Source organism: Vespa velutina, chromosome 1 (genome assembly GCF_912470025.1).
Source record: "Vespa velutina chromosome 1, iVesVel2.1, whole genome shotgun sequence".
Taxonomy (NCBI): Eukaryota; Metazoa; Arthropoda; class Insecta; order Hymenoptera; family Vespidae; genus Vespa; species Vespa velutina.
Window position 1 is genome coordinate 11442394 of NC_062188.1, and position 27945 is coordinate 11470338.

Sequence of the window (27945 nt, forward strand, 5' to 3'; positions counted from 1 at the left end):
TTATCAGTAATCGTTTTTTTTTTTATTAAGAATTTCATGGCAATTGGATAAAGATTTTACATATAGTTATGAGAGTATATTTGATATATTTAGCTGTTTAAATCCTTAAAGCCATACATATAATTGTACCACATATTTGTAATATGATATATTTAACCAGATTTTGTAATTCCGATTACACCACACGCGAGACGACCTCCTGCATTTCCTGTTGTCTTCGACAATTCATGACCACCTTTACCAAGGTCATCAGGATCAGCGTGAACAACAAGGGTTCTACCAATTATGTTATGTTCTCCTTGAAGTTGTATAATCTTATCAGTTATGTTGATTTTAGCAACGCCATTATCTCCAGCTTCAATATTTCCCAAATCTCCAACATGACGTACAGCATCATATGGACCACCATGTTCTTTTCCATGAGGATTGAAGTGAGCACCAGCACTTGTACAGCCGTTAGTATTATCTCCAAATTCGTGTACGTGAAATCCGTGCAATCCTTTTTTAAGTCCAGAAACTTCTCCGGTTACTTGTACCGGTTGAGATTCATTAGTTTGTTCGAAATATAAAGTCCCCTTAATGGATTCGCCTTGTAATACACAAACGGCTTTAACCGGCATATTTGCAGTTATTTTATTAAGTTAATAAGGCAAAAATGACCACGTTATATATATTTCGCTTTAAAGCAAAGATGTTTTTTTATAATGCTGAATCACGATTGTCGAACAACTGCGAACTGTTCCGACAACGGAATGTTACGCGATGATAATGAAAAATGATAATGTCACTGTGTCGGTTTCAATGGATTACGTATGGCCAATCTATGCGCAGTAGCTATACGCACATCGTAAGTCGTACAGAATATATAGCGCGCAGTTTTCTCAGTATCGTATACATAGAAAAAATAGGCTGTTCACTAGTACATTCGATATTTTTTTTGCAATAAAAGAATATTATATATATGTTATTTGACAAAATTTTGCTAAGATTCTCGTGAAAAACAGAAAAAAATATCTAGTAAATTAGCAAATTAAAAATTATCTTGATAAAAAGATTCTAAATTTGTTTTTACGTTTTTTTTTTTATTATAAGAACGTACTTTTAAATCTTATTACTACAGCATTGATATTTTTTATACGGAAAGGTCTCTTCCTGAAGAATAGAATATCATCATTGGATATATTGCATTGATTTAGAATTTTTATCCTGTCTTTTAATAAAAAGACCGTCAATAAACATTCATAGGATATCTAATTAGAAATATAAAATATTTCATATTTTTTTGTGGATATATTTTATTTTTAACATATTTCATTTTCTTTTTTGATAAAAATTGTAAAATGTAATTTGTCCTATGTACATGTATATACTCATTATGCTTTTTGATTGTTTAATATTTAGTGAAAAATCAAGTATTGACCTCACGTAAGAATAAATTACGCAAGAAGAATTGTATTGTTATGTACGCATGTATAATATTTATATATATACATTACTATTGTAAATGTTTTCTAATAATACGTAAAACTTAAATGATTATTCTTACGTGTACATTTGATAATTATAAGGAAGATAATTTACACGTGATAAACTAAATTAAATATTGCAGTGATTATACTATTTTAAATATAATTCAAAGATAAATTGCTATTGGTTCTTATAGGTTTCCACTAGAATCAACGGTATAAGTAATTCTGAATGTTGATTGGTCATGAAAGGCAAACATTCATTTTGCGATTAACTGTATACTGTGAAGGGAGTCCAAATTTCATTTTTCATTATAATTGTTAACGCGAAACGCTAGATGGCTTCACAGGTATGTTAGCTGAACACATTCGAAATGCATTATTACACTCCGGCAAGCTATTAGTGGAATGTAGTTGTCAGTACATATGTACACCGCTGGTACAGTATAGGTATAGCGATGCTGCGCGTGATCATGATTTCAACTTTGCACTTCTGCGCGTGAACAGAGCCGTCACCGGACAGTCAACAAAACTTTATAATTCGAATGCTACTCTTGCACCATTCCGATCTCTGTGTGTACATTTTTGTCGAACAACGAAGTCGCTTTGGTTTTGTTTTTTTCATGCTCTTACAGAGATACTTGTGTTCATCAAAATCGTTAAGAAATGTGTTCAGAGTAAAAGACGACGTTGCCAGGTGTTACCAGGTGAATGTGACTATTAGGGCTGTACTACCTGGCACCCTTGCGAAAAAACATCTACAAGGAATTGTGTATGAAATAACGAAGAGAAGAATTTTTACAACCGATCGAAAGCTTATCGAAAAGTATTATTTTTTTATGAAAATTGTGCAAGTGTTTGAAAACGTTAACAATTTCAACGGAATATTAATAGAAAAGATTTTTGAAGAATATCTTCGTATATACGATAAATTTGAATTATTTTTAAAAATAATAGGCAAACGTATAATAAAAGTAAACGGTTTCTCAATTGTACGAACTACTCAGGTTGGGCAGTTTACATTTGTGAGGATTCACGTGTTTGCTTTTTCGAAGACGAAGATGGAAGAACGTACGGAGGCACGCCTGACAACCCGATAGAACCGGAGATCAACGGGAAATCTCAAAAATGCAGGCGACGATCTCACTTAATCAAAAAAGTCAAATTATTAGGTGGAACCAAGAATTTCGCAAACAAGAGATCGAGAGTGAATAAAGTGACGCTTCTTTATCGAGGCACATAGCATCGACGCGTATTTTACTAAGAGCGAAAGGAATGCTACTTGTTAACAGGTGTATACATAATATACTTCTTTCTATACCCGAGCGTTTCTAGGAAAAAAATAAAGACTCTCATTAGTGTTGAATAGGTGACAATACAAATTTGAAGATGCGAGAGAACGCAGAGGAAAAGCGCGTAAACGTAGGTGTGATTTCGGTAGCTGTCGCGTGAATTTCTACGAGTTCGACGATAAAATTGAAGGCGTTCAAGATATCGAAACGAGCCAAGAGAAGCTCGGTGCGACGTACGGTGCGAGTGAACGCCGTCATCGCCAATAATTTCTCGGATAGTTCAAATATAAGAATGAAGGTACCGTGGATAAGTATATTGTCGGTATATCCGTCGGATGAGAGATCCGATTCGGAGAGAAACGCGAGGATACGAAAATTTCTCTTTACCACTGTCTGCATCGCATGGATCATGAGCAGCGCCTGCGCCACTGGTGAGTTTTCGCGCCTTTTAATGGTTGCTTCTTTTTTCGAATTTACCCAATTTTTACACCGTACTTTTCATTTCCCAAACATTACTTAATAACAAGCAAAGATACTAATATTTTCAACGGTATACGAAGCTTCAAATAACTATGATTCAAGATAATTCTAGTTTGAGATTTATTAAAAAATTATTAACCGAACTATCATTTAATCGAATATTGATAGGATGTCGAGTATCATTCAAATGGCATAATCAACTTCTTTATTCAGATAAACGTTCTTTCGAATTCGTTTTCCATTTTTACATCAATCATTGCTAGATATCCGGTATTCGGTAAAATCAGTTGATAGTAATTAGTATTGTAGCTGCGTGCCAACGGTATACGGCATGCTGCGTCATGTGAATGGCATGAGAGCAGGATATATAAGTACGTATATACACGCACGCGTGTGTGTGTATGCTTTCATACGTCAAAATGCTATAAAATGTTTTTGTATCGTTGATAAAGACGAGCCCTGTCTAAAAGATATACATATGTATAATGAAACGTAACTTTATATGTATATATGTAACATATATGTGTTTACTTCTTGATCGGAGTTATGTTAAATTCATATTAATTTAAAAGCTAGATGAAAAGAACTATCCAACTGGAAATTGTCTTTCTCTGGCCTCAAAGCTAACTTTACGTAAATGCGTTTCGTAGTTTCGGAAAAAAAGGAAAAATACGTCGATTTCTTTTAGATTGGAAATCAGCTCACTTAAAATTCCTTTTTCTTTAATATCGTGACATTTAACATTGATTATCTAGATTTTACCTGTTTGCACTTGGAACGAAGACTAGTAATTTACATATTTACATGAGAATTTTCATCCTCATAATATCATAATTCATTAACATGGAAGCAAAAAATCTGAGAATATCTCCTTTTAATATATGTCAAGTGTCATTACGTGGGAGTCATCCTAATTGAGATTTATTACCGATGTTAATCCGGCCAATTGTATGAATGAAGTTAAATCGTTGACCTCTTGTCTCGATTACAAAGGATACTAGAGCACGTGCCGATGGAAATTTAGCCTCGTGCCGAGAGAAATTCAGCAACCGACGAGATAATACATCTACGACTGGAAAGAACCACAGAAACAAGTGTGCGTTTATTCTCAATTCGTCTCGATATTATCGTAGTAGTTATCGATGTTTCTCATGGATTTATGACCTAATTTCGATAAGTCTCTTTTAATCATACGGAGGGTCTGTTATCTTTTTCTTTTCATTATGCATTCTCCATGTTTCATAATCCATGGAGAATAAAGTATAAGAAACCATAAACTTATTCAAATTTCGTGGTTCAATGTGAAAATTAGTGGAACAAACCTTTTGACATATTCGTTACAATCGTTGTGGATATTAACTACTGAAATTACCAGTAATTAGTCACTTGTACAATATGGTGTCTAAAATTGATAGTTTCGTGGTTTTGTTACTAGATTTGTTTAAGTGTTAAGTTTGAAGCAAAAGGCAAATAATACTGGAAGGAAAAGGGTTAACCCTTCATGTCAGACGCTTTGAAGGGTTATCTCTTTATCAGTAGCGTTTTATCTTTTCCAACGTTTTATCTTTTCCAACGTTTATATGAGTAATAAACTAACAATGCTCGTCATTAAGAAGGAATAATTGCTTGAGAATTCTTGCAACAGGCGATATTGCATCAGAACATTGAGGTTTTGTTGTTTCTGATATTGTTCATCAATATATTGGGACAGAACATATGTGTATCATATAATACGTTGAAGTTTTGTGTATACGTAAATACATATGTGAATACAAAAGGTACAACGGGCGAATGCATGTTCGATAGGGTGCGATTACTTACGTAAAAAATAGAGATTTTGATCGATCATGTAATTTCAATGGTTTCAATCATAGATATTTGTTTTTTGATTTTTGTTATAATTTCTGATCGTTAAATGTATCGATCATGTTTAATGAGAGTTGTATTGCAGGGAGTAAAAAATTCCTATATTTTTCAGATTGATGTACAATCTAATATTTTTCAGAGTATAAGAGAATGCATTGGATAATAAAAGTAAATTGGTAAATATAACGTGAGTGCGTAAGCATCTGTTCACAATTTAATGATCGTGCAGTCGTAAAAAGAAAGCGAAAGGAAAAGTGAAGGAGTATCAATATGCGTATTAGATTGGTAGATAGCTCATTTTCATTTTTTAAATAATCACTATTTTCTCGGTATGTGCTGCATAAGGAAATTGTTCGACGAAGGACAGTAATAATCATAAAATGGATGTTGTAATAGTTTAAAACCATTTCTCATTTCATAACTCATTTAAGATAATAATAATAACAAATTTTTTACTCAATTTGTATTTTAATTTTCTACGATTTGCATATCTCTATTAACATCTTACTAGAGTTAGTATTCTATTATCAAACAATGTTTACGAAGTACGATCCAGAATACGACTAAAATCAAAATACAAGTTAAGATTAATACTCTGTTTTGATCTAACATGGACAACATACAAGACTCAGATCACCGATTTTACCAAAATTTCGTAGGAATATAGTATTGGTATAGAAATAATAAATGCTATTTGGAGACGATTCAGTACTCTATGGTTGAAGAGAAATCAGTTTAAATTTTACCATACTGCTTTAGTATCTCGGCAGTATATCATTCTCTAAGTATTAGCGTGATTCAGAAGGAAAAACATTAAAAAAACCTAAAAATAAATATTTCAAGGAATATTAATTTTAATAATACACTTGATAGATGATTTACTGCCGTGATACTAAAACATTATGCTAAAATTCAAACAGTGATTTTTTTTCAACAGTTGAGTAATGCATCATTTCTGAATAGCATTTGTTAATTCTATAGTAATATTATAAATCTTACAAAATTTCGACAAAATTGGTGACCGAATCTTGCGTGTTGTCTATCTAAGTCTAGATTCAATATGACGTTCTGTGGAATCATCGAGCGAAGCCACAAGACGACGGCAGCATAGGAAAGTGGTAGATAGCTGGTAAAACGAGAAGAATGCTATAGAAAATGGTAGTGGAGGAGGAAGGGAAGAAGAACGGAGGGCAGTACATGAAGAGGGGAACCTGCTTGCTCGAGGACCAGGCAAAGGCTCTTGTCTTCTATTATGCCTTGGTTGAGCTGACGTCAGTGATAGATACCTTTCCTGGCATTATATACACCCATACTACCGGCATCTACCTTTTACACAGTGCAGCCTTACCCGAACCTCTTCGTACCTACGCCCTTTTTACGTGCGTCAGCCTGCAGATACATCATGGCGACCGCATCGACCTGGAAACACGAGAATTCTCTTCTGCTTCCTGTCAGACGAGATGCTACCGATGATCGCCAATATAATGTTCAACTAGCGATTGTTTTCCTGTATGAAAGACATAATTCGCTGTAATTTTTCTTTACGGTACTGTAAATATCTTCTCCTAATTCCATCAACACAATACACCTTTCGTATTTTCTCACCAATTATCATCCATGATGCTACCATGAAAGTAACATACAAACAGTTATTTTTGTTTTATCATAATGATATATATCGCATGATATAGGTATAGTCGAAAGAAAGAAAAAAATCGAGTCGATTTTAAAGTGTAATCTTATGATAAGCATGCGAGAGAGAGAGAGAGAGAGAGAGAGAGAAAGAGAGAGAGAGAGAGAGAAAGAGAGAGAAAGAGAGAGAGAAGCGTTGCAACGCTAGCAATTCCGGCCTACTCGAAAAATATCGGTGCTGTCTCTCTTCTTTCTTTTTCTTTATCACTGTCTTATCCCTCTGTCTTTCATTTTTTTATCTTAAACGGTAGCAATCTTGTGCTACTGCTCTTATAGCTGAAGCCGAAATAGGTATGTACGTGTCTGAATGTTCCTACACAAAACCGGATGCTCTCACCCTCCGTACTTCTCCGATCTCTCTCATCCACGCCTTTTATTTCTCAACTTTACGCTCTTTGTTATCACCGTCTTCCTCTCTTCGTGACATTTAATAACATTGGCCGCATCCTTCCAATCTTTTTTTTATAATTCTGGTAGGACACGCACATCTTTGATATGCATTCAAGATAGATTTCAACATGACGTATGATCTACTTCAAGAGGATAGATAATAAAAATAACTTAAAAAAAACCATAAAGATGCGCTTTTCAATTTTTGTTCGGAATTATAATCGTTTTTGTTTCAATAATTTTTGCCATTAACTGAGGAAATTAGTGAAATATCTATACAAATACATATATGTTTAAAAAAAATCGAAAGATCGACGTTTCCGTAAATTTTTCGGCACTACTGTTCATTAGTTCGAAGTTCATTGGTCAATGATTAGCCATAGTGAAACTTCACTTCAGCACGAATAAGTGCATAAGCGGATAAAAAAAGACTTACTTTTAAGGGTATTGTACATCTTCTTGAACCGTGATTTGTTTCTGCGAAACTTAAAAACTTCTTTCTAGTCTTTGTTATTCCTTTTTTTCAGGATGAATATACGAAAAACTTGAAAGTTTAGAAGGTCTTTCAATAGTCTCGTGAGAATCATATCGTTTTTATCATTGATTAATATGCTTATCGATAAGACAGATGAACAGAGTGATCCCGTAGAGTTTGATAGAGGCGGCATTTACCATAATTCCCATTATTATTCCCAATGGAGCTTCTCAGGCAGGAGTGGGGTAATGCCGGTTTTGAGTCTCATGGTAGCCAGTGCAGAGGCCACTGACCGCCCCCGGCAAGGCTTTCTCGTCTTCCACTTTTTGTCCTTTTTGGTTTTATTCTTCGTCTTCCTATAGAAGAGTATGCGTTTGTGTGCATGGATATGTATGCATTCGTGCTTTTAGTAGACGCATCTAAGAGTCCAAGTAATGGTCTCCGAATGATGGACGAGCCCCAAGAATCATTCTATGAAACTATAAAGACGGCAATACTTTTTTTCATTTCGGAGAAGAATTAAAAACGATTGACGAAATAAAATGTACTCTCTCTTTTTCTCTCTCTCCCTCCTCCCCCTCTCCCCTCTCTCTCACTCACTCACTCATTCACTCCCCTCCCCCTTTATAACGATACGGAAATAGCACATTGATCAAAACAATGATTTATTTTTAATTCGTTATCGTTTATAAATTCATTACGTATTAATTCTATAACGTAGCTTTATTTCTGTTGCCACGAGATAAAAGAAATCGTTGAATCTCGTAATTTCTGACGTACTATATTTTAAGACAGTGTATTATACTATATCATTTTCAAAAGAGGCTGTGAAGTTCATTTATGTACTATACTTGTGTGTGTGTGTGTGTGTGTATAGTGCTCGCATGAGTTTCTAATGAGGATCAATATTCTCATCTTTACATCGCTAATAAATCTTACTTTTTACATTTAGAATTTTATGAAATGTTTCTATACACTTAAATATCAACGTCTGGAATATTTTTAACACAACTAAAACTCAATATAAAAGTGGTGAGTTTCTCATAGAGTGACTCGTCTCAATGGAATCCTTTCAAGACCTGAGAGTCTACGTGTTCTAATAGTTAAATAAATTGGATTATCAACTTGTATTGCTACGGTCTAAAATTGTTTAGGCCTGATACAGATTCTTGTCGAACGAAGAGACTGTCTCGAACGCCTTCAATTTACAACTAGGTATTCGACATTTTTGGTTTCTTTACAGTAAATTGCCTTTTGATACATTGCCAAAGTTGATTAGTCGCTTCTATATATATATGTATATATATTATAGATACGTATAACACAATAAGGATTTGATAATGATATTCATTTATTTTTTCGTATGTTTTTATATCGTTGAATATTTTTTCCTTTGAACTGTCACTGTATTCAATTGTGTTTTTTATACGTGTTTCTTCATTTTTTGTTACTTCATGTTTGTGAAACATCATAACATAATGTACGTAGGTCTGTTAGGAAGCTAAAATGTCCTAAATAAAAAACAAAAGAACGAGTTTATTCTATGAACTTTTATTTGCTAAATAAGATTTGGATCTGTGTAATCATTAACGACTATGAAATTCATGAGCAAATTGCAATAAATCCATTTGGAGCTATTGTTTCAACATTAACTCAAGAAGCTAAATAATAGTCAGTTTTTTGTAATTGTTAAATGGCTTGAAACATTTTCATAGATTTCTGAGCTTTACGTTGATAGTTAAAAAGCAAAACGAATGTCATGGGATGTATAATGTGCAGTAAGTTATGTATCATTAATAGATAATATCAATCAGACTTTCTACAGGATGATTATTGTATTTTGTTCGATTAGAATAAGTACGCGATAAAACTAAAAGTATTGTTTTTAATAAAAAGCCAAAACGAAGAAAAATTCCTTTTGTGGATCAAGAAGAGACCAATTTATATTGTATAACAAAAAAAATGTTCAGAACGATGACAAAGACCATATAAAAACATAAGCAACATTATTCTGCATTTTGCTTTTCTATTATTTTTTAAATTAATATTTTCCATTACATTAACATTAATTTAAATTACATAATAAAAAATTTATTTTTTGAAAATATATTAATATAGTTTTTGTTAAAAATGTAAAAAATCTTTTGTAGAAAATAAGTATAATTTTGTTTGAAGTATTACAATTATTCTTCAAAATTTTCTACATTTCTAAATGAAATTCAATTGTCTTGCGTACTTCTCGTTACGGCAGTGATCATCTTCAATGCGTTACAGTGAAAAGTGAAAATATGTACTACCAGTGAATGGACTAATGCATCGACGGTCGGCCATTGCACAATTTACTCTCAAGGTCTCTATCAATAACGGAAATTCTCGGTTACCTGAGCACGAACAGGAAAGGATAATAAAAACGGAATTTTCTGGGTCGTTTTATATAACTTGTACTATGTAATTACAATGTATGTAACTACATTATATATAATACGATTGTAACTTTTATAAAACAATCTTGTAAGATTTTTCAACTTTCTTACAAAGGAATATTGTTATAACGCTAATAATCATCGTTGAAACAAGAATAATTTATAACAGATATATTATCATGGTGGTTACAAATTTTAACCGATAATGTAATTATAGGTTAAATTCTTCTATTTGTTTTGTGACTTGATTGAATAGATGCGATAAAGTTATAAGTGGTTTGTTAATAAGAATGATCGATTTTTAATAGAACAATTTGAGAAAGGAATTTTTTGAAAGAATGATCTTGCCATATATTGAAACGATCTGACTATCTCTTTCCCCAGTTTGTATCGCAAATACCATCGTAGATGATCTTAACATCAAGAAAATTAAATTTTTATTATAATCGCTATCCTTTTATGGTACACGAGTACGACGTACTATGCTTGAGAGTTGGTTTGAATTGTGGAAGAGAAAGAGAGGAAAGTGGCAATGATGGTCGAGAAAAAGGGAAAGAAAGGGAAATAAGAGAGGGGAGTAGAGCTCAAGACAGTCATGCCGTGAGCTAAGTTCGCGAAGGTGATGTACAAAGAGCAGGTTAAAGAAAGAAAGCAAGAAAAATGGAAGAAAATTTCTAGTTGCTCGATAGGTAGATTAAGGAAGAAACGATTAAGCCTTAGTTAGGAACGGAGAAAAGTGGGAGAAGTCCTGAGAAACTGGCGTTTACTGCGACCTTAAGTTCTGTACGATCTAAAAGACAATCCGACCTAACGTTAACAAGCCATCCTGTCTCTCGAATTCTTCTTTTTTGACAATCAGGCAGGCAAGATATTGCTCTAGTATCATCATTTTCCCGATTTGTATGATATATTACGATAAAAATTAACACAAAAATGTTATTATAAGTATTAAGTATCTGGATCGTAAAAAACAGAAGAGTCTTCAATATTTTGTACTATCTCACTTCCAGCAATCTATTGTCGCTTTAAAGAACTTCTTTGACGAGATAGAATTTACTCAAGGTCGTAATATAACACGCTTTAATGCGAAACAATCTTTCGAGACAGACTATAAGAGCACTTCGTTGTCCGCTTATAAGCTGGTCTCGTGGTATGTATGTATATATATATATATATGCATATATTTCCTTTTATGAGGTCTCTGACGTTTTCCTCAACAGCTTCTTTGTTGTACAATATAAATTGATCTTCTTTTAATCCACTAATGATATATTTTTTGTTCTACTTTGGCTTTTTAATCGAAGTATAACTTACTTTCTTTACGAGACTTTTTACGTGCTTATTTCAGTAGGGTACAATAACCGTTCCGTAGAAACTCTGGTTAATATTATCGATTAATGACGTAAACTCGTTGGACGTCTCGTGATATTCGTTCTCGTTTTCAGTTATCAACGGAAAACTCTGAAATCTATAACAATGTTCTAAATAATTTGACAATTAAAAAAAATCATTACTATAGATATTTCGTATTGAGATATTATTTCATAGCAATTATTGCGAAATTGTTTCACGAATAATAATAATGTTATTTCAAAATAGTTATTTATCAAATAATATCCGAATATTTGTCTTTTACTTAAAAGTGAATACCCATTATAGAGTGTATTTGACTGGCTTAAAATGCGGACGGATCCGTGACATCGATGTAAAAATAATAGTGTACAGCGTCTGCCTTAACCCGTAAAGGTTTCCCTCTAAAGGGCAGCTTACCCCATCGCCATGCTTACGAATTTACGTCCCATTTACATATCACGCTGCGGCACATGGACTGACAGCTGCCTCGTTCTTAGTCGATTGTTCATTGAACCTGAAGTGTCTACAAATGAAGGGAAGAGAGAAATAGAGAAAGGAAAAGAGAAACGAGAGAAAGAGGAGATTCTTTTTATACCGTATTCTCTTTTTTCTTTTGTTTATTTATTTATTTTGTTTGTATTTGATCGGCTTCATTTTCTTCTTATATATGTGATGGATTCATGCATGCATAACAAAATCCACAACCTTAAGTACTAATGGTCTAACTGAACTTATCGGGTGAACATAGTTTGTTTCAAGTCAACTTTCTTAATGCTGTTGATTACATTACATTACGAAGTGTTTACGTGAATTCGTGCTTTCTTTGTTAAATTTTTAAAGGAACAGAAAATCTCGTAAATTGTTGACAGAATACCGTAAAAATTTCTGATTTATTTACAGCAATCATGCGATAGGAAAAAGAAATGCGGAAAGATAACGATAGCTGCACAAAGATAAATAACACGATATGCGTATGCAAATTGTTTTCTATCTGTAATGTAAATTCGTAGATACATACGTACATTCGTTTCTCAAATGACTCTCATAAAAGGCGAACATTATTAAAATAGCTAAACTATTTCCAATAATTTTCTAAGTCCATTTTTGAGACAAGTGGTTCGATATTCGCGTTAAATACGCATTAAAATGGATGAATTTCTTTTATATTTTTCAACTAAGGATTAACAGCAAGCGGTCATTTAAATCTGCTGCATTGTTATATTCTTACCGCATTGTTCACACTCAATAAAATACGAGGCGATTATCCTAACTAAATCCTAGTTTTTTTTATGCTGGACCGGCAGTAAACCGTGCGACGACCCTGGGCAAACACGTGGCGCGTACTAATTCGAATGCATTTCTCAGTACCATATGCATAGCTCTTTTTCTGACTGTATTGACGTATGTATATAAGTGCACTTCATTGCTGAGCGAGTCTATAGGCGATTATTTCAAAACAAACTCTCTAAAAAGAGGCTGACTTGACTCTTCTCCCCTTTCTATATTAGTATTCACCGCTGAGTCATCGATCTTTCGTCGCTCGCACTAGAAAAACTCTCGAATTCGGATCCTCCCCAATTTCTGTGTTCTAATTAATATTATTTCTTCACATTTCTTTCAACGATCCTTTTTACTCACCTTGGGAAAATAAGCAATTTAAAATTCACATCACAAGATGGTTGCTGCATATCGAGGAACTTTTCCCGTTCACTCAACAAGAGATCTCTGCGATTCTCATCAAGTTGCGATCAAATTTCGAAATTTCATTATATTTCGCGAATGAAAACAGCTTGAAAGGATGTTAAATATACAAAAAAATAAAGATGTGTTGACTACAACGAACATAGTTTAGAAGATAGTTCCATTTTCTCGAGTTATTCGTATCAAGAATAATTTTTATTATTTCAAGCAATTCGCATATGCTCGAATAAGAATAGGAAGAAGGCATACTAATAAATGACATAACACAATAAGACTGGCGACATTTCATACGTGACACCCATATGATTACGACTATCACAAAACTGGTTTTAGAATGTAGTAAAACACTGGGCGATCTGGACTGGCATTGAACCTCAATGTAATGTACTTGAATGCGATTATAGCTGAGACGATGCTCAATCGCGAGCTTATATCGATACGAATTTTACTCATACATGTAGTATGTATGCACTGTAGAAGAAGAAATATTGGTGGCAGTTGAAACGCGTTACTGAGAAACATTTGGCTAGTTGCCAATAATAAAGCGAAACGAACGTTCATAGTCGGCATTGAAATCGAGAATATTTCTGAGAAGTCGAAATAACTGTCGTAAAAATGATCGGGAAAAGAATTTGTGTTTGATGCAAGTAACTTATGATTGTCATATTCGTTAAAATACCAGAAGTTCATATATTTAAAAATTATTTATATCTTTTGGAATATTTATTTTTATATGTACTATTTGATATTTATATATAAAATTCTTTTATAAGATAATATTTATTCTTGTAAGTAATTATTTGACTTAAAGAAAGAATTTCAAATTTTGTATTACATGCCTTAAATTCAGAATAACTCTCGTTGTTGTTAAGTTGCTAATAGCGTGATATTCAAATTGTGAAAATGATGAAAATTAAAAAAAAAAGATCGAATAAATGCGCCGTTGTTGCATTCGGCGGATACGATTGCGAATTTCACTTCGATTCGGGCGGCTTCGCGTGAGATATCTCGACCGATAATCGGTGGGGAGCCTCTGCAAAACGTTGCGCATTGCGTCTTATGGAACGCAGTCCCTGCTATAGCTTCCGCTGTTCGTTCGTGTGCATAGCTCTTTCCCTGCAGTCTGGGGTGATCAACCTCAGGCTTCCTATGCACTTTATTTTTCATAGAAAAAAATCAAATATCCTCATTTTAATTTTTCCTTGTTTTTATATTATATAAAAACAATAAGAAATTGGAATCAATTTTATTAGTTCTTTTTCTTGATAAATATATAAATCAAGCAGCGTCAATAATGCTAAAAAGTTCATATTTCAGTTTTACAGAAAGAGATGATACTTTTAGTTACATCAACTTCCCAAATCCTAACATTATCACATTATTTTATAAACTAAATGAAAGTTTTTTAAAAATGCTCTACAGATAAACTACTCACTGATGATAAAAATCCATCGTTGACACTCTAAACTTGCCCTCTTTAAATGCACTCATTCCACTTTAGTGTGACAGCTGGATCGCTTAAAATAGAGAGAGATTCGGTACTTCATCAGCATATATCTTGAGTTTAAGCATACTGGAAACACTGGCTTCAAGTGTAAATTAATAATAAATAAAATGAATATATCGATTATTATTCCATATCTTTGAATTTTTTTTCCAGGGAGTAATAATTTTAATAAAATAATAAATATTTTAAATAATATTATAAATGTTAATTTTTATTGGTCTTTTAAATCAGTTTAATGCATTTTACAAGATATATAAAGACATTTTATCTAATTCTATGAAACGATAATGAACACATTGAACTACCATTTTTCTACTAATTCTATACATATTTAAATCAATATGATTTTACTTAATATATATTACTATATACTATACTATATTTTTAAGATGATAAAATACTAATTTATATTCTCACTTCGTGTCTCTATATAGCGTAACAGCGTTCTGCTTTACTGATTATATGAACAGAAAAAAATAATAGCAATTGATGTTACGTAGAATATATGTGTTCACTATTAAAATCTAACAATTATTTATATAACATAATATTTACATAACAATCCATAAAGAAGTTTGGTGTCAAAAATTTGATTTTTTGTTACATTATTACTGCTAAGGATTAAAAACAAAAGAAAAGTGTGAATAGGTAGATATTAAAGAGCCAAGTCACGTAGATGTAAACTGACACGTGATAACCCCAACTTTATTACAGTCTGATGACTTTAAAATAAAGTTGGATAGTAGAATTGGATAGATTATGTAAATTTATAAATTTACATAAAATATATTAATAATAATTATTAACATTGAATAATATATATTTCTGTTTTATAATATTTAACATATTGTTTTGTAGAACCGCTTCAAGAGCCACGATTTACAACACAACCTTCCAGTAGTGGTAATATTCTTAGTGAACATCGTAAAAAATTTCTACAATGTCAAGCAAGAGGTGAATATAAAATTACTTCAAAATAATTTATTTTAATACTCTTATTATGTATACAATATTGTAAAATTAAATTGTGTAAATATGTAAATTCAATAAATAACATTAATAAGTTATTGATAAAAGGTTATGTTCATCTAATTATGTTCATCTAATTATAATAATTTAATTTCCCTGTGTAGGATACCCACAACCAAAGTATCAATGGTTTAAAAATGGTAAACCCCTTAGTAATGAGCTCACTTCAGAACCTTACTTTCGAATTGAAAGTACACATAGAGAAGATGCAGGGGTATATCATTGCGTTGCTACAAATAGTGTAGGATCTATATTTAGTGAACGAATTACATTCACAGTAGCATGTAAGTTTTTTTCATATCTTCCATGAAAAAAATAATAGTATTGGATAACCGATAACATATAAAATTTTATTATCATTTTTATATCTTTAGATATGGGTTTATTTGAAGATCTCACAAAGAGAATAGTAACTGTAGAATCAGGTAGTGCTGCCATTTTAGAGCTACCACCAATTGAAAGTCATCCAATACCTGATGTGACATGGTTTACTTCTGATGGATCATTATTATATGGCATAAAATATGCAACCACAGATCATAAACTACTTATTCTCAATGCTTCAGAAGAAGATCAAGGTTTATACAGGTTTGTAAACCTATAGTACAATTTTTTAAAGGCAAACTGCTATCTTTTACTATGTTCAATATTTTCTAGAGCCAAAGCTATTAACACGCAATTAGGAAAGGAAGAGAATAGTCCATTTTTCAAATTACAAGTTATAGGAGATCCCAACATTGAAGTAGCTCCTACCATTATAGTAAAACCACAAAATACTCAAATATTAAAGGATCAAGATGTTACATATATACATTGTATTGCAAATGCTAGGTATAATGAATCTATAAATTACAAGATGAGTCTATATGTTTTCTTATATAATATATATAAAATAAAACTTTATATTTTATATAGATCACTTCATGAATTAAGAACGTTATGGACAAAAGATGGTATATCTATTGAGAATTCCAGAATATCATACAGTTTCAATGATTCATGGAATAGAACCTTAATATTAATTTCTGCCAACATAACTTATAATGGCATATATTCTTGTCATGTTGATTTAAGAAGTGGTGGTTATCCAACTGTAAATGCAAGTGCTAAAGTTATTGTATATGGTATGATTAATAAAAAATATTTTTTATATTTACCTAATATTAGTAATTTTGCATATGATTATCTATTATTATTATTGACTAAAAAAATATTTGTTATAGAAAAACCAACATTTATAACAGAATTAAAGAGGGAAACTTTGAGTGATTATGGTTCAACTGTTACATTATCTTGTGATGCTATTGGTGTTCCACCTCCAAAAATAAGTTGGTTTTTCAATACTGAACCTATCAATCATCTACTAGGGTCTAGGTAATATTCTGAACAATGTCAATATTACAAATTTAATGATTTTTATGATTAATATATATACTGGATGTCCCGGGGTTTAATGACTAAACCACAGAAGCATATTCTACAAGTGGAAATAAGAGAAAAACGTTATTTGAAGTTTGGTTAGGACTCTTTATTACAAAGTTATAAACAAATGAAATTGAAATAGGTAACAGCATATTTTCCTAAATGAATTTTGTAATTGGTATATGAAAGCAGTAGAAAAGAACAATTTTTTCTTACTAAGGATATGAAAAAATTGTTCCTTTCAAACCATTTAATATGAATTTCGATGGATGGGTATGCTTAGTGACCTGCTCATTGATCCATTTTTTCTGCCTGAGAGATTGAAGATTCCTATCAAACGATTTACTAATTTTGATAAAAGACGTACCACTATAGTTTTGCTAAAATAGTTAGATACAGTTAGATGGCTATCCATCTCACTATGCTAGACCAGTTAGAAATTGGTTGGATGAAAATTATAGTTACAGGTGAATTGATCGAAGGGGATCGGTTCTATAGCCTCTGAGATCAACAGATTTAATACCTCTTGACTTTTACCTATGCGGAACTTTAAAAGATAAGATTTATCGTACAGAAGTGATTTCATATGAAGAATTAATACAACGAATTAATAACTTTGTTACTGAAATGAAATAAAATTTTCAGAAAATTTGTGCTGTAATAAAGTTTGTATTCACATGCAAGGAAGATATTTTAAAGTGATAAGATAAACACGTTTGATTTTTCATATTCTGCGAAGGAAAATACACTGTTACCTATTTCAATTTCATTTGTTTGTAACTTTCTAATAAAGTGTTTCTAATCGAACTTCAAATAATATTTTTTTCTTATTTCCATTTGTAGAATGTGCTCCTGAAATTTGGTCTTTAAATATTGGGATACCCTATATATAAAAATCTTCTTTATATTAATGTAATAATAATATTTTTTAGGTATGAAATTGAAAAAGATGGATCTCTTATAATCAAAAAATTATCTATGGATGACTCTGGAATGTTTCAATGTCTTGCTTCAAATGATGCTGGGGAAGCATCTAGTTACACATGGTTAAAAGCTAAAAGTAAGCTATTTTGTAAGCTATTTCATAAGGAATTCGTTTTCTACATTTTGTTATATCAACATACTATATATATAAATTATACTTTTTTTACGGAACAGAAGAATTGAGAAGCTATCTGAAAAACAGAATTATTCGCTGGGCAGCTGGCTATAGTGTAGTCCGAGCTCGCCAGCCTGATCGCCGTTTTAAGTTCTCTCAATATTTAGCCAGTAAGAGACATGTATTTTCAGCACTAAAAATTTCTTTATATTTGTTTTTTAAGCACATATTGGAATCCATATTGTCAATTAATGGTCTTACTAGTTATTTTTATATATTATTAAAAAAGTTTTTTTTATAATTATTAAAAGGTACGAATTTTTTGTAGTCTTTAAAAGTATATTAAAATATCTAGATATTTAAAAAAGTTTGCCTTGTTATATATTTTCATTCACGAGTGGTATAAGTTATTAATTATATGAATGGTCTAATAATTGATCATTCATTCTTCATATTTCTACTGCTTTTAAAAGTATTTGAACATATTTGATATTGCTTGCTGGATCTTATTTAATTAAAGTCAAGCATTTAAATCTTGGTAATAGAGAAATATATTTTTTTGTATGTTTGCACATTCTTATTTCACTTCCCGACTATTAGAAGCACGTTTAATAGCACAGTTAGAATGTTTGTATGAAGTGCACGTTTTATCTTTAGCTTAGATTTGAATTTCTTTAACTTGCTTATTAAATAGTATATCGTTTCAGTTATAGATCTGAATAAAAGTTTAATCCTCAGATAAGATAATTTATGAGTTATATGTATAAATTATTATTAATAGTTGATGAAGTATGGGTATAGAAAACCTTTTTTTATATTCTGTAGTTCAGAGGTACTTTTTGAACTATATGATATGATTTAAGATAAATAAAATAATCACATGAATATTTTTATTTACAGCATCTGGGCCAATTATGGAAAATGGTCCACAAAATTTAACTGTGTTAGATGGAAAGGATATAGTATTAACTTGCAATGCTATTGCAGCACCAATACCTAATTCTACATGGATTTATAATGGTAATTAAAATATAAAAAAATTAGATTATTAATATTCAAATCAATTTTATGCTCACTTCCTATATTGTATTTTTTAGATACAATGCCTGTTGAAATTGCTGGAAGAGTACAAGTTATAGAAAATGGCGATCTTTTAATTGCAGCTGTGAAACTAAATGATGCTGGTAAATACACTTGTATTCGTGCAAATGAAGCTGGTTCTGTTAATGGGTCAGCGTTTGTCACTGTCCTCGGTAAATTTGTAAACAATTATTTGAAACATCATAAGGCTTTTAAAAAATTATATATTATATAATTTTTTTGTGTTACAGTTCGAACACAAATTATTCAGCCTCCAGTTGATACTTCTGTTCTTCTTGGCCATACTGCTGAATTACAATGTAAAGTTTCAAATGATCCTAGTGTTTTATATGATATTGCATGGTTTCATAATGCACAGTAAGTATTTTTTATAATTATAAGAATGTAAATATTATAGTATTATATATAGTTTTATGTTGAAGGTATTACATTTTCATGCATGATTATTAAAATTTTGTTTTTATTTTAGAGTGATAAATACACAGGCTAGTCAAAGAATAAAAATGCGTAATGATGGCACATTAGAAATTATTGCCGTACGTGCTTCTGACGTAGGAGAATATACGTGTTCTGTCGTTTCTCCAGGCGGTAATGAAACACGTTCTGCACGACTTAGTGTAATAGAAATACCATTTGCTCCTATAAATGTTATGGCTGATCGAGTAGAACGAATTTCACCTCGTACAATAAATGTTACTTGGGTGCCAGGATTCGATGGAAACAGTCCTATAAAGAAGTTTAAAGTGGAACATCGTGAAGTTCCTGAATTAGGTAAGTTTTATACAATATAATAAAGAAGCAATTATAATATCAATACAAGATTTTTAAACACATATTTCAGGACCTATACCTGACCCTTTATTAAATTGGTCTATTGAAAGAGACAATATATCAGCTCAAAATCGATGGATATTGCTAAATAATCTGAAAGCAGCTGCAGCATATCAATTTCGTGTGAGTGCAGAAAATAGTGTCGGTGAAGGACCTCCTTCGGATCCAAGCAATGTTGTTGTTCTTCCACAAGAACGTAAATATTATATATATATATTATATTTTTTAATGGTTATATTATTAAAGTTTTATAATTATTATGTAATATATATTTCACAGCTCCTTCTGGGTCACCAATAGGTTTTGTTGGATCTGCCAGATCATCGTCAGAAATAATCACACAATGGCAACCACCACTCGAAGAATTTCGTAATGGTCATATTTTAGGATATTTACTAAGATATAGACTATATAGATATAATGATAGCCCATGGACTGTTCAAAATATTACCAATGAAGCTCAAAGAAATTATTTAATAAGTGATTTAATAACATGGAAAGATTATATAGTGCAAATTGCAGCATATAATGACAAGGGTGTAGGTGTATTTACAGAAGAATTAAAGATAAAGACAAAAGAAGGAGGTAGAGTCAACTGATAGTTTTATTGTTGACTTATATAAGAAATATGTATAAATAATTTATATAGAATATATATTTCACTTTAGTACCTGAAGCTCCACCTACTAATATTAAGGCAAAAGCAATTAATTCTACTGCAGTAAAAGTTTGGTGGAAACCTCCAAATCCTCAAAAAATTAATGGAATAAATCAAGGTTATAAATTACAAGCTTGGACAGGAAATAGTTTATCAGAAGCAAATGAATACAAAGCAATGACTGTACCACCGAGTTTACTTGATCCTCTAGCTGAACAAAGTGCTATTTTTGTGGATTTAAAGAAATATACTTTGTATAATATAACTGTGCTATGTTTTACTGATCCTGGAGATGGTGAAAGAAGCATTCCTATTGAAGTTCGCACATGTGAAGATGGTATAAATTTTTTATTTACAACTTATTTTATGGTTTATGCGATATATTATACTTATAAATATTTTTAATGCTAAATTTTACTTGATGCATTGTTTGATTTATGTTGTTTTACTTTTTAAAGTACCTGAAGAAGTAGAAAATTTACAATTTGATGACATAAGTGATCGCGCTCTTACTGTAAAATGGAATCCTCCAAAAGAAATAAATGGAGTACTTATATGCTATCAATTAAAATATATGATCAAGGACTTACCAGAATCTCTCAAAACTGAAAATTTCACAGCAGATATTCAATCAACAAAAGTGGAACATTTGCAAGTAATTATTTTTAGGAAGTTATATTAGTACAATTTTGTTTATGTCATAAAATATTATATTTAATTCGTTTTGTAGGCCTTGACTCATTACAAATTTGAAGTTATTGCTTGGACTTCAGTAGGACCTGGTAAATCTAAAGTTGCTATTATACAATCTGGTGTAGAACCTGTTTTACCTGAGCCACCAACTAAATTGGCATTATCTAATATTGATGCATTTTCTGTGGTATTACAATTTACTCCAGGTTTTGATGGAAACTCTTCTATAACAAAGTGGATAGTACAAGTTAGTTTTAAATAATTTTTGAATTATAATTTTATTTAGAATTATCAAAAGAAGAAATCGTTTTGATACTTGTTTAGGCGCAAACAGCACGAAATTCAACGTGGTACAACATTTATGAAGTTTCCGACCCTGATGCTAGTACAATTTCAGTTGGTAGTTTAATACCTTTTATGCAATATAAACTTCGTTTGATAGCTAATAATGTTGTTGGTCTTTCACGGCCATCAGAACCAACAAAAGTATTTCAAACTATTCAAGCACCACCTTCTCATCCTCCAAAGAATGTTACAGTTCGAGCAATGAGTGCTACAGAGTTGCGTGTTAGGTGGACTGTAAGTTTATGTAGTTCATTTATCAATAATAATATATTTCATAGTAATAATTGTGTTAATGTAATATAATAATTTTAATGTACTTCTATATAGCCTTTACAGCAAGTTGAATGGTATGGAAATCCACGTGGCTATAATATCGCTTATATAGAACTTCGAACGAACATATCAAAAAATATTACTATAGAAGATCATACTGCAAATTCTTATATTCTAGAAAATATGAAAGGTTATGCACTTTATGAAATAGTGATGCAAGCATTTAATGATGTTGGATCCTCTCCATTAAGTCCTAAAGCTATTGAAAGAACTCGTGAATCAGGTAACTTTGTAAACTTTATATTTATTATTCAAATCAATTTCAAGATTGTGTAGATTAATATTCAGAATATAAAACAATGATAATATATAATTTTTTTTATAGTTCCTTCCTCTGGACCAGTTAGTGTAGAAGCAAATGCTACTTCTTCTACAACTATACTCGTCAAATGGGGTGATGTACCCATTGAACATCAAAATGGATTAATAGAAGGTTTTAAAGTTTACTATGGAGCCAACTCTAGATCACCGTTTCAATATAAAAATATTCCAAGTAATACAACGTTCACAACAACTTTAACAGAATTACGAAAATTTGTGCAATATCACGTCCAAGTATTAGCTTATACAAGATTAGGTGATGGTACTTTGAGTATGCCTCCGGTGCGAGTTCGAACTTTTGAAGATGGTATAAATAAATTATTTTAAGATATATATATTTTTTTTTGCATGCAAAGTTCTTCCATTAGAATTTTATTTTAGCTCCTGGACCTCCGTCAAACGTATCTTTTCCTGATGTGAGTTTTAGTACAGCACGCATTATATGGGACACTCCAGATGATCCAAATGGAGAAATTCTTGCATATAAAGTCATGTTTCATCTTAATAACAGTCAAGATCATCAATTCTCAAAAGAATTTCCAGCTTCAGATAGAACTTTTAGGTAAAATTACTGGTGATGTAATATTAATATATATAAATATTATTTATTAATTTAAATATTTCGTTTTGTTTTTACAGAGCTACTAGTTTAGAACCAGAAAGATATTATATGTTTTCCGTCACAGCACAAACACGACTTGGATGGGGTAAAACAGCATATGTTCTTGTATTTACAACAAATAACAGAGAACGACCTCAACCTCCATCAGTGCCTCAAATAAGTAAATCACAAATACAAAGTCGTCAAATAACATTTAGTTGGACACCAGGTCGTGATGGTTTTGCTCCTTTAAGGTATATTGATCTATATTTAAAGTATTAGGTATAAAATTAAATAAGAAAATTTAAAATATTCATATCTGTAATAGATATTATACGGTGCAACAGTCGGAAAATTCTGGACCATTTCAAACGATTCCTGAAAGAGTGGATCCCTCCTTAACATCTTACACTGCAAATAATTTAAAACCGTTTACGTTATACCAATTTCGTATACAAGCGACTAACGATATAGGACCCTCAGATTGGAGTACAGAATCAATTCCAGTACAGACATTACCAGCAGGTGTGTAAATTAATATAAATCATGAACATAAGTAAGCAGTATATACATTATACAATATAGTTAAGTATCATTTATAAAATTTTTATATAGCTCCTTCACGAGGTGTAACTGGATTAAAAGTTGTACCTATCACAACATCAAGTGTAGAAGTATATTGGAATACTATTGATGAGATATATTGGAGTGGTGATCACAAAACAGGTGGTTATCGTGTAGTTTACCAACCAGTATCAGATTTTCCAATAGCTCTTCAAGCAACTCCAAAAGAAGACATTTTAGGAATAAAGGTTTGTTTAAACTTCTTTGTTTCTTTAAAGATTTTTTTTTTGTAATAAAACAAATGCATTTATTTACTCTATTATAGGAAACAAAAATGATATTAAGTGATTTGACAGAAGATAGATATTATGAAATTATAGTGCTACCATTTAATTCTGAGGGTGAAGGTCCGCCAAGTCCTCCAGTTACTGTATATGTAGGTGAAGCAGTACCCACCGGAGTGCCTCAACATGTTAAAGCTGAATCAATTTCTTCTACAGAAGTTTTATTACGTTGGAAACCTCCACAAGCAAATATGCAAAATGGAGATCTTCTTGGATACAAAGCAAGTTATTTCAGTTTTATCTATGTAACTATTTTATCTATTTATATTAATTAATATTAAATTTTTTAATTTATTGCAAATAGATATTTTACCTGGTAACTGATTCGCCGCAAAAATTCGAAAAAAAACAAGAAGAAGAAATAGAAGTTGTACCGGCATCTTCTTTAACTTATAGCTTAGTTTTCCTTGATAAGTATACAGAATATCGTATACAAGTATTAGCATTTAATCCTGCTGGCGATGGTCCACGATCTCCAGCAACTACTGTGAGAACAAAACAAGTATGTAATGGCAAACATTTATTTAACATGATATATATTATATATAAAAATTTATGCAATTTCTAGGATATACCAGGACCACCTAACAACTTACGATTTTCCGAAATTACAATGACAAGTTTACGTGTATCGTGGGAATCTCCAAAAATGCGAAATGGTGAAATAATTGGTTATGTAGTAACTTATGAAACAGCAGAACAAAATGATCGTAGGTTTTTCTAGTTTTTTTATATTACATTATGAATATATAAAATATTGATCTCTTTATATTAAATTATCGATATATTATTAAAGGTTTTAGTAAACAAGTCAAGCAAAAAATAACAGAAACTAGTTTACTCATTCAATCTTTAGAAGAAGAAGTTATGTATACTTTCATGGTTCGAGCACAAACTATTGATTTTGGACCCTCAATATGTGGTAATGTTACCACTGGACCACAAGATGGTTCTCCAATGGCACCTAGTAATCTTGCTGTTACTAAAACTGTTTCGAGTGTAGAATTGCAATGGGCAAATGGAGCTTCTGGAAAAGGACCTATTTTAGGATATTACATTGAAACGAGACGTAAAGGTAAAAGTAATCTTTCTTCCTTGTAATACCTTACAATACCTTTTAATTTGAAAAAGAATAATAAAAAAGAATTGATAAATTATTTCTATATCTTCATTATAATTTAATAATTTATCAAATTCTGAGAAAGTACAGAATATTAATCCAACTTATACATTAATATTTTGTAATATATAATTATATATTATATTTTATAATATAATATTTTATAATATAATATTTTATAATATAATATTTTATAATATAATATTTTATAATATAATATTTTATAATATAAATATTTTATACGCTATTATATTTTTATTTATTTTTCATATATGTATTAACTCTGATCTTTTTGTAACAATACAGCAATGGAAGAGTGGCAGCAGTGTAAGTGTCACTGCACGTGTATTTGCTGAAGATGAATCATTATATTAGATTTTTTAAATAATAACATATACATTAGTAGAAAAAAATAGTTACTTTTTTGATAAATATATATGCTAGATTTGATGTGTACATACAAGTATTACTAAAGTATATCTTTTTGTAAATATTTTGATTTGATTACTTTTTGATCTAAAAATATTTAGTACATACATATTTAACAAAATGCATGATCATGTTCCGGCGTGACATTGTTTAAAAATCTTATTAGACATTATTAAAACTATGCTTAGCAAGATTTAATTCTAAGTTGATCTTAATATTTCCCTTTTATTAGTATTAATATATATTTCATCCTTATACTATTCATATGTGATAATTATTGGTTTCAACTTTTTTATTAACTTAATAAATATTATACATTTTATATATTTAATGTTTAATTTATTTAATTAGTTTCATCTTTATTGAAATTTATTAAAATAACTATTAAAATAAATGTATTCTTTTGTTTATGCTATATAGATGATACACGTTGGCAAACAATAGTGCGCAGTAGTAATGGACCTTTGACAGAATACACAGTGTCTTATCAAAATTTACTTCCATCTACTTCATATCTGTTCAGAGTAATATCTTATAATCGATATGGCATTAGTTATCCAGTGTATTCTACAGAAACAGTATGTGATTTGTTTATACTTTTTTAACATTATTAACTATATTGGCTTTGTTAATTAATATTTACTTTATTTATCATGTAGATTTTAACACCTTCAAAGTTATATTTGGAATATGCTTATTTACAACATAAACCATTCTACAGGCAAACCTGGTTTATGGTAACATTAGCTGCTACATCAATCATTATTATAATTATGGTTATAGCAGTTTTATGTGTAAAGAGTAAAAGTTACAAATATAAACGTAAGTTAATACTTATAAGTATTATTATAATTTTACTATGATGTTATAGTAATATAATGTTATATAATCTTCAGAAGAAGCGCAAAAAACTCTTGAAGAGTCTATGGCCATGGATACTGATGATAGACAAGAATCAGATTTGGAACTATATCGATCACGACAAGGAGCTGGTAGTGGGATAGCTGCAGGAAATAATTGTGGAACCTTAAGCAAAAGAAATACATTAGCACGAAAATCTATGCATCCACCTCCTACTACAATGTTAGGTAAATCTCCCCCTAGACCTTCACCTGCTTCAGTTACTTATCATAGTGATGAAGAAAGTCTTAAAGGCTATGATGAAAATCCTGATGACAGTAGTGTCACAGAAAAACCTTCAGAAATCAGCTCTACAGATTCTCAGGTATTATTTGTTATTTAATAATCATTTATTAATCATTTTCAATTACATTTATTATTCATTTATAATTACATCATATACATGTTTCAGGGTTCTGAGAGTGAAAATGAAAGTGTACAGTCAGATCCACATTCCTTCGTGAATCATTACGCAAATGTAAATGATTCATTAAGACAATCTTGGAAACGTCAAAAACCAGTAAGGAATTATTCTTCATATACTGATTCTGAACCCGAAGGTAGTGCAGTTGTTAGTTTAAATGGTGGACAAATCATTATGAATAATATGGCTCGATCAAGAGCTCCATTGCCTGGTTTTTCATCATTCGTATGATCAGAATGTAATAGTTAAAATTAAATAAGTATTAAATACGATTAAGGTATATTCTTAACATGACAATATCTAAAGCATGACTTTAAAAATGATTATATCTAAAACATGACTTTAAAAATAACTATATCTAAAACATGACTTTAGAGCAATATCATTTTTCTATGTAGAGTTAAAGACTTATATGGAAACACGGGTTTACAAGTGTTTCACACATGCAAAAGTTGTAGAGTTTATAACTTCAACTTTAAAGCTTTTGACATCCTCGTATTGTGATATATTGATACACGCGCGCGCTCATGTATACACATTATTTATCATTTAAAGTAATATTGTTTTTCATATACAAATACAATATAATTTTCATTCGATAATATGTAGTATATCATACAGATTTGTGGTATACGTAATGAATGTGTATCTCTTTTTTATTTTATACTATCATTCCTTACTTATTTCAAAAATAATGAAAACATGTAAAATAATTTTTAGTAATATTTCAAGATCTATATTTATAGACAAAAGGATATATGAAATGCAAGATAAAGAATAATTATGATGTTTCAACATTGGTTGTGAATGATAAAATAGTATGAATTTTGTATTAACATCTGAAATGTTTAGTCTATTACATATTAGGAATGTTTTCCATTTCGTAAGAAATCTGTTCATAGATATAAATAAACGAAGTATCTATTCGGAAGTACATGCAATTTTATAATATCGTCCATCATATCATTTCTTACTATTTATATTAAATGTTATTTGCATCATATTTCAAAGTATAAATTTCTGACTACATATATGATGTAGAAAGAATGTATCAATGACAGGGTAGCACTATTTCACCAAACTTAG

At 30.8% G+C, this 27945-nt stretch overlaps 2 protein-coding genes and 3 long non-coding RNA genes across 8 annotated transcripts; 1 reads left to right on the forward strand and 4 right to left on the reverse strand.

The window, feature by feature from the left end:
• On the reverse strand, positions 1 to 826 carry LOC124957013 (superoxide dismutase [Cu-Zn]). The gene has a single exon (XM_047513588.1). It carries the CDS (start codon positions 618 to 620, stop codon positions 153 to 155), a length of 468 nt encoding a protein of 155 aa, XP_047369544.1. The 5' UTR covers positions 621 to 826; the 3' UTR covers positions 1 to 152.
• LOC124956993 (protein sidekick) lies at positions 626 to 27793 on the forward strand. 4 transcript variants are annotated; one of them, XM_047513548.1, is made up of 35 exons: positions 626 to 2758; positions 2826 to 3189; positions 15504 to 15599; positions 15779 to 15958; positions 16049 to 16262; positions 16332 to 16505; positions 16590 to 16798; positions 16898 to 17048; positions 18029 to 18156; positions 18255 to 18365; positions 19096 to 19215; positions 19293 to 19448; positions 19527 to 19653; positions 19766 to 20067; positions 20138 to 20323; positions 20407 to 20712; positions 20796 to 21122; positions 21244 to 21440; positions 21516 to 21725; positions 21803 to 22057; positions 22151 to 22379; positions 22482 to 22784; positions 22859 to 23039; positions 23117 to 23332; positions 23407 to 23603; positions 23694 to 23890; positions 23968 to 24207; positions 24291 to 24488; positions 24555 to 24696; positions 24783 to 25061; positions 25413 to 25433; positions 25956 to 26113; positions 26195 to 26357; positions 26432 to 26760; positions 26848 to 27793. In XM_047513548.1, the coding sequence occupies exons 2-35, from the start codon at positions 3051 to 3053 to the stop codon at positions 27088 to 27090; spliced, it is 6684 nt and encodes a 2227-aa protein (XP_047369504.1). In that variant the 5' UTR covers positions 626 to 2758; positions 2826 to 3050; the 3' UTR covers positions 27091 to 27793. The 4 variants fall into 4 exon arrangements, with proteins under 4 accessions (XP_047369504.1, XP_047369513.1, XP_047369521.1 ...); XM_047513557.1 differs by lacking the exon at positions 25413 to 25433 and having other exon boundaries at positions 627 to 3189; XM_047513565.1 differs by lacking the exon at positions 18255 to 18365 and having other exon boundaries at positions 627 to 3189.
• Positions 8365 to 13800, reverse strand: LOC124957033. The gene is made up of 3 exons (XR_007103428.1): positions 12666 to 13800; positions 11855 to 11960; positions 8365 to 9172 (listed from the first exon to the last, which is right to left on the reverse strand). It is a non-coding gene; the product is annotated as an uncharacterized LOC124957033 (long non-coding RNA).
• Positions 13851 to 15405, reverse strand: LOC124957026. Its single transcript, XR_007103425.1, has 3 exons — positions 15201 to 15405; positions 14574 to 14655; positions 13851 to 14292 (listed from the first exon to the last, which is right to left on the reverse strand). It is a non-coding gene; the product is annotated as an uncharacterized LOC124957026 (long non-coding RNA).
• Positions 23021 to 25021, reverse strand: LOC124957031. The gene is made up of 3 exons (XR_007103427.1): positions 24583 to 25021; positions 24300 to 24471; positions 23021 to 24195 (listed from the first exon to the last, which is right to left on the reverse strand). It is a non-coding gene; the product is annotated as an uncharacterized LOC124957031 (long non-coding RNA).
• Positions 27794 to 27945: the final 152 nt, after the last annotated feature.

Bases quoted from the DNA above. Each gene is read 5' to 3' on its own strand.
- LOC124957013 (XM_047513588.1), bottom strand. From the start codon at position 620: ATGCCGGTTAAAGCCGTTTGTGTATTACAAGGCGAATCCATTAAGGGG.
- LOC124956993 (XM_047513548.1), top strand. From the start codon at position 3,051: ATGAAGGTACCGTGGATAAGTATATTGTCGGTATATCCGTCGGATGAG. The intron at 18,157-18,254 runs GTAAGCTATTTT...TTTACGGAACAG, and splicing joins CACATGGTTAAAAGCTAAAA to AAGAATTGAGAAGCTATCTG. The intron at 22,785-22,858 runs GTATAAATAAAT...ATTTTATTTTAG, and splicing joins AGTTCGAACTTTTGAAGATG to CTCCTGGACCTCCGTCAAAC.